This window comes from Cucurbita maxima, unplaced genomic scaffold (assembly GCF_002738345.1).
Source record: "Cucurbita maxima cultivar Rimu unplaced genomic scaffold, Cmax_1.0 Cma_Scf00021, whole genome shotgun sequence".
Taxonomy (NCBI): domain Eukaryota; kingdom Viridiplantae; phylum Streptophyta; class Magnoliopsida; order Cucurbitales; family Cucurbitaceae; genus Cucurbita; species Cucurbita maxima.
This window is the reverse complement of record NW_019272037.1, coordinates 3,405,658-3,419,072: the sequence shown is the minus strand read 5'-3', so window position 1 is coordinate 3,419,072 and position 13,415 is coordinate 3,405,658. Positions and strand designations below refer to the sequence as shown.

Here is a 13,415-nt window from a genome sequence, read left to right as displayed (position 1 = left end):
GAAACCGGGTCCCACTCGGGTGGACGAATGTAGAAGAACGACACTCCTGTAACAACAATAACAATTATTAAAAAAAGAAAACTATTTGGAGAAGAAGAAGAATAATAATAATAATAAAGAAAAAGAAAAACTAGCCGTTGCAACTACTGGATTCAAATCAATTGGTCGTACTTTCATTTCAGAGAGACAAAGATTACTCTCTCCTCTCTCCCTCTCTCTCTCTCTCTCTCTGTTTTTCTCTATCCGAAACCCTAACAAGGCAAGTTCCAAGCTCTCTCTTCTGTTGCTGCGGATTTCACGGCCTAAGAGTTCGATCTGAATCCTGAGTGTGTTGGCCGTCTAAGTTGCGTCGCTCAGATTCGGCTCCAATTTAATGTGAGAACTTCTCCCACTTTTCTTGATTTTCGATTGCTTTTGTTTCTGTAGAATGCTTGTTGTGTTTCTGCCATTACCTTCATTTTATGCCTTATAGAGTGAGCGTAGGAGTGAAAGAAAATGCCTGGACTGCAATGTGTTTGATTAAAATTCATCACAGTCCATGTATGATTTTTTTGACATTTTTTAAACTTCTCTTTGCATCGAATTGACGCATAATTTTCTTCAAAATCTATTCATTGGACAGATAATTGCGTTTGGTTATAGTAAATTCGCTTCATGATCTTCAAGCTACAGGCTGATTTTCTAGCTATTTCTCGATAAGTACGTCTAGAACTTTAATCAAATCCCTCCTTTTTTCAGTTTTTTGGTCCGACTGTGAAGGAGAAATAGGCAGCAGATATTAAGAATCACTATGACTATCAAAACTCCTTCAACACCAGCTTCGAAAATAGAGAGGATACCAGCATCAACACCTGGAGGACCTCGATCTAAGGAAGAAAAAATCGTTGTTACTGTACGGTTAAGACCTCTGAGTAAAAAGGAGCAGCAAGCGAAGGATCAAATGGCATGGGAATGCATTGACAATAATACGATTGTGTATAAACCCCAGACTCAGGAACGTCATACTCAACCCGCCTCGTTTACATTTGGTACTAATGGCATCCGATCATTGTTTTCATGCCATTTTCTTTTATTTCTTTCCCAAAGATTGTACATGCCATTACAATCTACTTTTTATTTGTTGTTGCAGATAAAGTTTTCGGTCCCGCTTCTTTGACCGAGGCAGTATATGAGGAAGGAGTAAAGAATGTTGCCTTATCTGCTCTAATGGGAATCAATGGTAATTCAAAGAATTATCAGTTCATTTTTTTTTTATCATTCAACGTAGGTGATTATCCATTCAAATGGTTGTATATTGTTCTATGTCACAGCCACCATATTCGCCTATGGGCAAACTAGTAGTGGAAAGACATTTACAATGAGGGGGATAACTGAGAAAGCTGTTAATGATATCTACAAACATATTATTAATGTAAGTTTTTAGTGTTCTGAATCGAATTATTTTCTGCTAGCATTTTGTACCTTATGTAAATCATCAGGTACCTTTGGTTTTTTGACAGACACCCGAGAGAGATTTTACAATTAGAATTTCTGGACTGGAAATATACAATGAGAACGTTAGGGATCTATTGAATACAGAACCAAGTCGGAATCTAAAGCTTCTTGATGACCTAGAGGTACTATTCATAATTACACGTGTAAGGGTTAAAGGAAGTATGCTCCGCCGAGTGAATATTGCTCTTTATGCAGAAAGGTACAATGGTTGAGAAATTAGTAGAGGAAACGGCGAGTAATGATCAACATTTGAGACATTTGATTGGCGTCTGTGAGGGTAAGAACAGTACTGTGTTCTCACTCAAGCTTGCTTAATGTCCTCCATAATACACTGCTTTAAGATTAGCTCACTTTTATTTTGTAGCTCAAAGACAAGTTGGTGAAACAGCCTTAAATGACTACAGCTCTCGGTCACACCAGATAATAAGGCTGGTTAGTTTTGTGGAAATTATGCGCTTTTGATGTTCTTATCTGAAAGCTTTTCTTTTTCGGCTTTTGGATTGTACCATAAATGCCTTTGATTGTATATGCAGACAATTCAAAGTACCCTACGAGAAAATTCAGATTGCGTTAGGTCTTTTGTGGCAAGCTTGGTAGGAATTGCTTTTACATTCTGTTTATCTACAATCTTGTACTTTTATTTCACTTTTTCTCGGACTTACTAATTTCAGCGTTATGCAGAACTTTGTTGATCTAGCTGGAAGTGAGAGAGCTTCACAGACACATACTGATGGTGCTAGGCTGAGAGAAGGCTGTCATATTAACCTTAGTTTGATGACGCTCACAACCGTGATCAGAAAGCTAAGGTCAGAATCTGTTTCGTGAAAGATATTAACATTCACCGTGTCTGATATTTTCTGTATGCGCTCCTTTTTTTTAATTTTCTTTCTTGATATCCCACCTCAATTGGAAATCTCTATGATCTCACATCGAATAGAGAGGGGAACGAAACGTCAGTGTAGAACTTTTCCTAATAGACACATTTTAATATGTTCCAACGGTGGACTTGAATTATTACCACAAGTAACGAATTAAAGGGATAATATCTACTAAAAAGGGGTTTTGGTCTGTTACAATATTGTATCTGAAGTTTCTATTTATCGTTGCAGTCTCGGAAAGAGAAGTGGTCATATACCTTATAGAGACTCGAAACTCACCCGCATATTGCAGCATTCACTTGGTGGAAATGCACGAACCGCCATTATATGCACATTGAGTCCAGCCCTGACTCATGTTGAACAATCGCGGAATACTTTGTATTTTGCCACCCGGGCAAAGGAAGTGACTAATAACGCCCAAGTTAATATGGTAATAACCACATTTATCCTCACCATTGTTTTAATATATTATATGCATACGGATTTCCCTTAACTTTTTATTTGAAAATTTTTAAACAGGTTGTATCGGACAAACAATTGGTCAAACATTTACAGAAGGAAGTTGCCAGGCTCGAAGCAGAACTGCGCACTCCTGATCCAAAGAAGGAGAAAGATTTTAAAATCCAGCAGGTAGCTTACATTTTAATTTGACAGTTTCTCGACGTATAATTGAGTGAATCAACCAAAACTTAGTATTTGATTAAAATCCAGATGGAAATGGAGATTGAAGAATTAAGGCGACAAAGAGACCTTGCTCAATCCCAGGTCGACGAGCTCCGCAGAAAACTTGAGGAGGACCAGCAGGTCTCTCTCCTACCTCCTTATACTCGCTGACAATACAATTCTCTCTAACAATATATCACGTTCCTTGAGATCAGAAAATAGTAACATCCAATGTTATTTTCAGGTTTCAAACCCAATTGAATCTGCCCATCCTCCAGTGAAGAAGTGCTTGTCCTTTACTGGGACATTGCCTCAGAAACTTGACGGCAAGGACCTGGGCCGTGGTATGATATTAAGGCAGTCTATCATGCGACAATCATCTACTGCTCCTTTCACACTTATGCATGAAATTCGCAAGCTGGAACATCTCCAGGAACAGCTTGGGGAGGAAGCTAATAGAGCCCTGGAAGTATTGCAAAAGGAGGTGGCTTGTCACAGACTGGGGAACCAAGATGCAGCAGAAACAATTGCCAAGTTGCAAGCTGAAATAAGAGGAATGAGGTCAGTCTGTTCAGAACCAAAGGAGGTTGAGGTTGGTAGCGTTATTGCTACTAACCAGAGTGTAGGTGCTAATCTAAAGGAAGAGATAACACGGCTTCATTCTCAAGGTAGCACCATTGCCAATTTAGAAGAGCAGCTTGAAAATGTTCAGAAGTCTATTGACAAGTTAGTAATGACTCTACCAACCAATTATCAGCAGTTCATGAGTGATTCAACCCCCAAACAAAAAAGTTATACCAAAAAGAAGAAATTGCTTCCTTTGGCCTCGAGTAATGTTGCCAACCGGCAAAACTTTTTAAGATCGCCATGCTCACCTTCAACAACTTCCCAGCAAGTACTGGAGTCCGATTTTGAAAATAGACCTCCTGGGAGTGATGATATATTCTCACCTGAGATTCTGCACGAGTCTGAGAAAGGGACTCCAACAAAGAGTGAAGAAGGTGGAGATGTCTCGTCAAAGGAGAGCACTCCTTGTTATCGAAGATCAAGTTCTGTGAACATGAAGAAGATGCAAAAGATGTTCCAAAATGCTGCAGAAGAAAACGTAAGAAGCATAAGAGCATATGTAACAGAATTGAAAGAGCGTGTGGCTAAACTGCAGTACCAAAAACAGCTACTTGTTTGTCAGGTGTGCTATAATTGTTGTTTGAATTTCATCCATAAAATTTTTGCATTCATTAACATCACTAAGTCTACATGTTCTTTTCCACGTTGTATGTAGGTCCTTGAGCTGGAAGCAAATGAAGCTGCTGGCAACAAATTAGATTGTGATGAAAACTCATTTGAGCAGGATGAGGACCAAGTTCCGTGGCATGTAACTTTCCGGGAGCAAAGGCAGCAGATTATTGAGTTATGGGATGCTTGCTATGTCTCCATTATTCACAGATCTCAGTTCTACCTTTTATTCAAGGGCGACCAGGCTGATCAGATTTACCTGGAAGTAGAGATGAGGCGCTTAACATGGCTACAGGAGCACCTAGCGGAGTTTGGCAATGCTAGTGGAGCTCACGTTGGAGACGACGAGCCAACAATCTCTCGCTCGTCAAGGTTTCTTTTCTCTCCTTTCTTAACGTTTGATCAATCAATTGGAATGATTACCGTAATTTTACCCTCTCCATCTTGTTCTTCTATGTAGCATAAGGGCATTGAGACGTGAAAAGGAGTTTCTTGCAAAGAGATTAACTTCACGTTTGACAGCAGAAGAAAGAGATGCGTTGTACATTAAATGGGAAGTACCTCTTGAAGGGAAACAGAGGAGAATCCAATTTGTTAACAAACTCTGGACAGATCCTCACGACCCTAAGCATATTCAGGACAGTGCTGAGATAGTGGCAAAGCTTGTCGGGTTCCGCGAAGGTGGCAACATGTCCAGGGAGATGTTTGAACTCAATTTTGCTGTTCCTTCCGACAAAAGACCATGGATTATGGGATGGAACCCAATTTCAAACTTCCTTAATCTGTGAGAAAATTCGTTTTTCTTGTAAATAATCTTCTGATTCCTTTCGTATGTTTTGATTAATTTTGGAGCTTTCCTCCAGAATTCCTCGTAGATTGTGTCTGAGATGGATCAGACCCAATCGATTCCTAAGAACAAAAGAATTTGATTCATTTTTCCTTCCGTTCAAGTCTCTCGTTAGCAGATATTGTTTTTTTTTAGATTTTCTCTTTCAGGCTTTCCTTCATGATTTTAAAATGCGTTCGTTAGAGAAGAGGTTTCTACACATTTATAAGAAATGCTTAGTTTCCTTCTCCAACCAACGCGGTATCTCACAAGATTAATCCTAAGATGAAACGACACTGGTGTGATACCAAATATGAGATGTTTACTTTTTTTCAAGTATTTAATAATATAGTTTGAGGGGAGAGGATTCAGGTCTTGGGAGGGGGGAAGCTTTGGTCCAAATCTGATTTCTATTACAAACAATCATCAGAAGCTTGTACACATAAGATGGGGGAAGTCATATGAGCAAACACTCCCCGTTTCTTCAATAGCTATAAACCCTCTCTGATCTTACTACAAACACTGGACAGATACACACTGAAGTCAAACACACCACACACACAGATTATGTTTTAGCTAGTAATCAATCAAGCACATAACAGGGGACTTAGAAGAGTGTAAAAATGAGAGAGAGATGTCCCTTGAGGGAGGGAGGGAGGGAGGGAGGGGAGGGGACCAATTCCTAGCACTTGGGAAATGGAGTTCCACAAGTGTTAGCAACTTTCCTGGCATTGGGAGAGGCCACAAACTTCCTTAAGGTGGGGTTCTGCATGTACTTGCAGAGGCAGGGCTTCTGTTCCTTAATCTTTGAGCAGCAGAGCTTAGATGGCGGAACTGAAGATGTGATTGCACTCACACAGGAGCTCAGTTGCAGTGGACTGCATGTCACTGCCACTGAGACCTCCGCCATCATAAACATCACCAATATGGTCACTGCTATCTGTGATGCCTTCATTTTCCCTCTCAGAATACTCTTGAACTTTAGGTACTGTGATAGAGAGAGAGAGAGATGGAATGTTGGATGAAAATGGGTTCGTTTGCTTCTCAATTTATAGCCTGAGAGCAAGAGATCATGGTCATCATGGTCATCATGTTCACTTAGCATGAACAGAAAATTTCCTCAAATTTTGGCTACCAATTATCAAAGACCTCTGGTGCTACCCATTGGGCTTCTTAATGATAGCAGCAAATTTCCACGGGGCAGAAGCTCCCTGATCATTATCAAACAATCGTTTTGATTATTCTTTCTTCCTTGTGTTTTTTCCCTTTAGATCATTGCCATGAATGAAGCTATGGAGCCCAGTTGTTGTAATGGGAGTGTGGTTTCTTTCGGTGAGGTTGATGGAGTCATTGTTCCATCCTCCATCCATATATGAACAGTTCTTCTCATTGAGCAGCCACATGGAATATCATCATTCAATACACCTCCTTACTTTCTAAATTCAACCCACTTTCACCATTCGCAATTTCAACAAAATCCATCAATCAAACACTTTTTCTTCTTTGTTTTTCTCCCTAAAACTACTTTTTCTTTAAAATTTTCAACTTGACTTTTAAATCAACACACTAGGATTCAAGTCGTTCCTCCGTTAGTTTAAGCATATATACTCATCCAGATGGTCAAAGTTTTAAATCTAAAAAAAATTTAATTTATCGAAATTATATTAAGAAATCTAATAGGAGAGTTTTGGAATGTTATTTATCTTATAGGTTTGTATAGTATGGGTTATTAAATGGGGCCTTTAAGATCATGATAGATTGCCAACTTTAGATGTGCATGCTCACTTGATTAACAATCATCACATGCCTCACAATCATTAGCTCACTATCACTAAGCATGCTCCCAACTCTCCACTATATTCTCCATTTCTATATTATTGTAAACATAGCTATATAAATATTAATTTCATTTTCAAAAACTTAATCCACTTTTGGGCTTAGTATGTGGGCCAACTTCTCAGCCCATTTCTGTGTAGCCCACTGGGCTTCATTTTTTTCTTTTCTTGGTCACAATGAGTTAGAAATTTGCAGACGCTTACTTTACCAAATTGAATTGTGACAATTAAATTATATTATTTATCTTCTATAACCTCCCAAAAACATTAACTACTTAGAAAAATATTTTATTTAATTGTAATTTTGTATGCACGCCTTAAGTATAATAAAACTCGACCAGAAGATAAGAGGTTTAAATCTCTCTACGAGTAAGAAAAAACGTGAGCTTCAAATATTAACTCCGTCAACCAAATTTCGATCCCTGAATTTAATATTAACTTAATGATGTACAATATTAAAATATTCTACTTACTCTCAAAACTCAAAAGAGTTCCATTTATAAAATAAAAAATATATATTTCCCTATGCATAAGAGATACGATTTAGGGAGCAAAATCTTATAATGTTCTTACGTGGGTAGATGTGATTCCCTCTTTTTTTAATTTTTTTTTTAAAATAAAATAGATAAATTTCATCTGCCCATCAGAAATTCCCCACTAACCCAAATTATTGAGCTTTAAATAATTAATTGAAGTCCCATTAAGTAGTGTTGATGCCACCCAAATCCAAATCCAAATCCAAATGCTTTATTATTTATTATTTCATACCAATATTTTAGTGCAATTATTGAAACATTATCAACCCTTCCCCATTTGCTTTGCTTCTTTCATTCAAAACATAGGACCAATGTATATTACTTTATTTTATTCTCTTAAACCAAAAGTATTTTTAAAGATTTAAACTTTTCATGGAATATTACTTAAATATTCAACTTTCAGAGTAGTTGACTAATTACGAGTCGTATGGAATAGCTCAAGCTCACCACTAAAAAATATTGTCTGCTTTTGTTCGTTATGTATCACCGTCAATCTCACGTTTTAAAACTCTACTAGAGAGAGGTTTTCACACCTTTATAAGAAATGTTTCGTTCCCCTCTCCAACTTACGTGTGATCTCAACGTCATCACTGACACACTGTATGGAGTCTGATTCTAATACCATTTGTAACATCTTAAGCTCACCACTAGCAAATATTGTCTGTTTTAGTCCGTTATGCATCGCTTTCAATCTCACGGTTTTAAGACGCGTTTTCAAGAGAAGTTTTCACGCCTTTGAATATTTCGTTATTCTCTCCAACCAGCATGAGATGGGATCTCGTATAGTATCTAAAAAAAATATAGAATTTAAAAGAGGTAAGAAAAAGAGGGGAAGTAAGAATAATTATTGTTTGGAATAATATAATGGGTGGTGCTTTATTTGTATGGTGGTATTGGTTTGACAAAGAAGAGTGGGAGAATAATGGAAACAAACACCTAACCATGAAGCATCCACTACTACTCTCATTTACACTCCAAATTCTGACACCTTTGCCTCCCAAATTACGAATTCAAATCCAATAATTAATGGCCCCTTTACCCACACAAAAAGAGTGCACAAATGTCGAGCTTTGAACGCTATAAAAGCAGAGCCCAATGTGGAGGACAATGAAAAAGAACTCAATTGGGTCTCTTCTTTCTCTCAAACCCGTCGCAAAACACACGGAGTTTGGCTCTAATGGCGAGGCTAATGAGAGAAATTGGCAGTCATAATGGCAGCTTTGGCCTCGCCGGCGACATTTATTTGCTGTTTTGGGCGGCTCTGTTTACACTCTGCATAATCTCCACCATAATTTTCTCTTGCTCCGACGGCATGTCAACAAAAGACAGGAATTCCACGGCCGACGTTGAGCTTTACGGCGCCGGTTGCGCCGCCGGTTGCGGCGCTGGATGTGGTGCTTGAAAATTAGAGACCCCTTTTTGTTTGTAACATTTTTTTTTAATATTAGATGAATTTCAGAGGCAATAAATTATGTCTCGGATTTTCAAAGCCATGAGAGAGAGAAACAGAGAGAAAGAGACACCATTTTTGTAACATTTAATTGTGATTTAGATGCAGAGTTTAGTGCTTCTAATTTGCTTTTATATTTTTTATTACCAAAATTTAGACGTCCAATATTAATTAATAATTCTTGTGTTCTTGTTCATTTGGCAAGAAATATTATTAATTAATTTTAGAGTCAATGGGAGGAGATTGGGTTGCGTGTCCCATTTGTTGAAGAGAAATTAGAATGATTAAAAATTATTATTAATATAATTAATGTAAATATTAAGTCAAACAAAAAAGTCAAGATGGCCGAGTTGGTCTAAGGCGCCAGTTTCAGGTACTGGTCCGAAAGGGCATGGGTTCGAATCCCATTCTTGACAATAATGTTTCACATTTTTTTGGGTGCTTGTTTTTTTTATGCCTTGGTTTGTGTTCAAAGACCAACTCCATGCTTTCAAAAGAAAAGGTTTGATATACTATTCTTTTGTTACATTTTGTTGTTTATGTCAACATTATTTCTATTAGTTTTTAGTTTTGATTTCCCTTTTAACTATGAAGCTATGAAGCGTAGATATATTTATAAGTATATGATATATAGGAAAGAGAGCACGATAGTATAAATTTATATTAAAAAAAACTAGGATACAAGTGGCATTATATCTTAGTTTTTAGGCAACGAGATCAAAATAAGTGAACGACAACGAACAAGGTGGAGGTGGCAAGGATGACAGTAAAAAATAATGTTATAAAGCTAAAGTAAACTGAGATGAACAGTAATTAGTATGCACTTCTTTTCCTCTTGTGGTCAAAAGTTCAATCTCAATCTCACATCCCCCACGATCGTTCTACAATAATGTTATTATTGCAACTATTGGCATTAAAAGACATATAAAGCATACAACTCCCCATGAAACAAAGTTCCCCAAGTTAGGAGTTGAGGTTCCCATAGACCACCCTGAATAAGCTATCAAAATTTGACCATTTTCCACCCAAAAATGTATGATCTAACATTAACATATACTCATCTGTCTTCTTCCTCACTGGAATCCTCCTCCATTTCTTCATCAGTTTCATTCAAATCACCACTTAAATCTGAATCATATTCTTCATCTTTAAAATCTTCAACTTCTCCAGGCATTCGCTGCAGAATTTCCTTCATCAGCTCATCATCAGCATCTCCGTGCTTACCTGATAGCTTCCTCTTCAAAATTGCTTCAAAAATTGTTGGTAATGACTCAACGTCACCCTCGTAAAATCTATCAATTTTCCTCTTCAGCTCTGTAATCAGAAAAAACTTACTGTCTAAGATCGAACCTGAGTGTATCTATTGCTTTCATTGCCTTCTAAAAAGAAAAACATACTACAAAAAAAATGAATAGAGTTGCAAATGAACTTCATGTCAATATGAGCAATCCAGAAATATCAAGCTCTTTACACAACTTTGGGGGTCAATCAAGGCTCCCTTAATCATGAAATGGTTAAAATACTTCATTAATCGCTTTCTCTCGCTGATCTTTATACTCTTCTTTCACTTAAATTGCTTTGAAGTAGTAATTATTTTCACATCATTCTCAAAATATTGATTATTCAAAACTTATCTCTAATTTGATTACGAGCAGTTTCAACATACACTAGAACCAACAAAACAAAATGAAATTTTATTGCACTTGTTGCCAGGTAGTTTCTTTAACGACGCTTCTGAACATCTAATCTAAAATTTCCAGTATTAAACAACATATACATAAGAGGAGGATATCATTCAAAATTTCATAGGTAACGACTATGTTATACTAATATTACAAGAACTCAAACTATTAAACCGCAGAAAGTAAATATAAATATAATACGATAGAAGATGATTCATGCTTAGAAATACGAGAATATAATTTACAGTACCCAAATTTCTTTGCAAGATTAGGAAAAAATATGAGAAGTTGCACTAAGAATCGGAATCGAGACATTGTTATGCAAATGATGCCCCTAACAACCCTCCACTTTCTCGAAACAATTCCAACAAAAAAAAAAATCTATTTAAAAAATCTTTTCCTAGAAAGAAAACACAGAGAGCTTTGACAAACAACATTCAACTATATTTTACCTTCGTTACTGACATAATCGTCGACGAGAGAATCCTTGTTTTCAATCGTTGTTGAGTTCAATCCATTGTACTTGTCATTCCCGGACGAGTAACATCGCGATTGGGACGAAATCGAAACGGAAAATGGAGGTAGTAATGGACCAGAGCGCAAGGTTTGAAGCAGAGGAGGGATGGAAACCCTCCGAGAACAGGCAGCGAAGACAGCTCCCCATATAGCTCGTTTCATGGCGTTGCTTAGCAGTTCTAGGGTTTATCCCCATTATCTTGGGGTTTATGACCGGAGAAACAAACACGCGAGCGCGAGGACTAACAAGAAAATAATCGTACCAATCAAGTGGGCTGCTGCTTATGTGGGCCGAGGCCCAACCAGATGAAATTGGGCCATTCTAATTACAACAATTATGGCTTTGGTTTCATAATAATTTCTTTAAAATATAATGTTCTAGAAGGCCTAAAATAATCACCTTCATCTAATTAATTAATTAATATTAAAAAAGGTGGGTTGAGTCAAAATAACATTAAAAAATAATGGGGATTATTCTGTTATGTGCATCCCGACATGAATAAAAGGCTAAAAATGGCTTCGAGTCCACAAAACAATTCAATTTGTTTATATATATATTTTGTGTTTCTGAAAAGTCTTTAGCTTCCCAATGCAAACCCATTATTCTTACTTCTTTATAAATCAACCCCAACTTCTGGTAGAATTCCTGCCTGTATGGAATTTTTAAAATAATCAATTTTTATTTTGGTCCCTTCACTTTTACAAATGTTAGATTTTGACCTTTAAAATATATTTTTTTCTTTACCTAAATTCTTAAACTTTTTTTAAAATATTTCGTTTGGTCCTAAATGTGACATATACTAAACAATATTATAGAATAAAAGTTTGGTAAATTATAGAAATTGGTCACTTTTCTCTTTATTTTTATTTGTTTGCCCATTGTTTTCCTCTTTATTACATTTTCATAAATCTAAACAACGTCCAAAAAGTTTGAAAAAGGAAAAAAACATAATCATCCATTTTGGGTGGGAGAAAAATGAAAATTACTTTTAAGAAAGGGACTAAAACGCAATGAAATAATTACATTTTGACCCATTTTTTATATTCAATGTGATGGAAATAATTTTGTAGGGACTTATTCATTCAAGGTTAAATTAATAATAAAAAAAATTGAGTTTTAAGTTTTTTTTTTTTTTTTAATACTCATAAACTTTCCAAATAAAAAAAAATGTTCAAAAATATATTTGTTATCAGTTTTAGATCTTAAAACGGTTAATATTTTATTTTAAAAATATTTTTAACTTTTAAAAGTATTTAAAAAATACTCTTAAATTTTCAAAAATTACGTTAATTCGTTTAGAAATTTTAAAATTTTAAATATATCTTTAAATTTTTTAGAAAAATTTAAAAATATATTTTTCACATCAGAAATAACATGGTTTATCTATATAAGTGAGCGATTGATGTTACTCTAAAATTTGCTTTTTAACTTCAGATATTATTAAAAATTCAATATATTTTTTTATCCAAAATTAACTATTCAAAAATATTATTAAACAAATTTAAATTTTACGAATACTAATAAAATAGGTATAAAATTTGTGAATATTTTTATTAATTTAGCCAATAAATAATATATATATTAAATCAAAAAAAAAAGTCAAAAGATCTCTTCACCGCCTTTTTCCCGTTGAAGAAAGTGCCGGTCCGGTCCGCTTCCCTTCTTTAGTGGTTTATGACACAACTTTCTATGTATGAAATTGTATCGTAATTTTAATTCTCTTCCCCCACCTCTCTAAATTTCATCACAAATTAATATATAAATATATCTTAAATAATTGGTTTAAAGTTTTTAATTTATAAACATTATGAAAACATTTCATGTGATTTTAAGAATTCATTTGTTCAAAATTAATAGTATATAGTTTTGATGTCATATTTGATATAAAATAAAAATGTCATCTTCTTATACTATTTTTTAATTGTTGGGATGGTTGTTGCTCGGTTAAAAGCCAAGACATAATTGTTATCAATTTAAAAAATAATTAAAAAATTAAAGTTAGATTGATTTTGTTCTTCTCATAATTAATTATTTAATTATTTTTACAAATTTTAAAAACATAAATTATATTTCTTAAATTAACATAGACTTTAATAAATATAAAATTGATTTATAATTATATATGGTTGACCATATATTATAAATTTCTATTTCAATAGAAATTATTGTTTGACTTAAAATTAAATATTACATTGTTTAGTTAATAAAATATATTAAATATAAAATGTTTGAATTTCATGAATTAAGAAAGTTGATTAGATTTTTGTTTTTTTACCCTTTTAATTCTTATAATAACAA

At 35.1% G+C, this 13,415-nt stretch overlaps 3 protein-coding genes and 1 non-coding gene across 5 annotated transcripts; 2 read left to right on the top strand and 2 right to left on the bottom strand.

Annotated features, from left to right (window-relative positions):
- The first annotated feature begins 197 nt into the window (after nucleotides 1-197).
- Nucleotides 198-5,208, top strand: LOC111495164 (kinesin-like protein NACK1). 2 transcript variants are annotated; one of them, XM_023145065.1, is made up of 15 exons: nucleotides 198-375; nucleotides 739-1,028; nucleotides 1,130-1,219; nucleotides 1,311-1,411; nucleotides 1,500-1,616; nucleotides 1,690-1,771; nucleotides 1,859-1,926; nucleotides 2,028-2,087; nucleotides 2,176-2,300; nucleotides 2,604-2,802; nucleotides 2,892-3,002; nucleotides 3,084-3,176; nucleotides 3,280-4,224; nucleotides 4,318-4,643; nucleotides 4,732-5,208. In XM_023145065.1, the coding sequence occupies exons 2-15, from the start codon at nucleotides 791-793 to the stop codon at nucleotides 5,057-5,059; spliced, it is 2,883 nt and encodes a 960-aa protein (XP_023000833.1). In that variant the 5' UTR covers nucleotides 198-375; nucleotides 739-790; the 3' UTR covers nucleotides 5,060-5,208. The 2 variants fall into 2 exon arrangements, with proteins under 2 accessions (XP_023000833.1, XP_023000834.1); XM_023145066.1 differs by having other exon boundaries at nucleotides 623-1,028.
- A 280-nt stretch (nucleotides 5,209-5,488) lies between these two features.
- Nucleotides 5,489-6,326, bottom strand: LOC111495166 (probable non-specific lipid-transfer protein AKCS9). Its single transcript, XM_023145070.1, has one exon. The coding sequence runs from the start codon at nucleotides 6,200-6,202 to the stop codon at nucleotides 5,780-5,782; it is 423 nt and encodes a 140-aa protein (XP_023000838.1). The 5' UTR covers nucleotides 6,203-6,326; the 3' UTR covers nucleotides 5,489-5,779.
- Nucleotides 6,327-9,253: 2,927 nt separating this feature from the next.
- TRNAL-CAG lies at nucleotides 9,254-9,334 on the top strand. Its single transcript has one exon. It is a non-coding gene; the product is annotated as a tRNA-Leu (tRNA).
- A 416-nt stretch (nucleotides 9,335-9,750) lies between these two features.
- On the bottom strand, nucleotides 9,751-11,320 carry LOC111495236. Its single transcript, XM_023145185.1, has 2 exons — nucleotides 11,053-11,320; nucleotides 9,751-10,232 (listed from the first exon to the last, which is right to left on the bottom strand). The coding sequence occupies exons 1-2, from the start codon at nucleotides 11,276-11,278 to the stop codon at nucleotides 9,976-9,978; spliced, it is 483 nt and encodes a 160-aa protein (XP_023000953.1). The 5' UTR covers nucleotides 11,279-11,320; the 3' UTR covers nucleotides 9,751-9,975.
- Nucleotides 11,321-13,415: the final 2,095 nt, after the last annotated feature.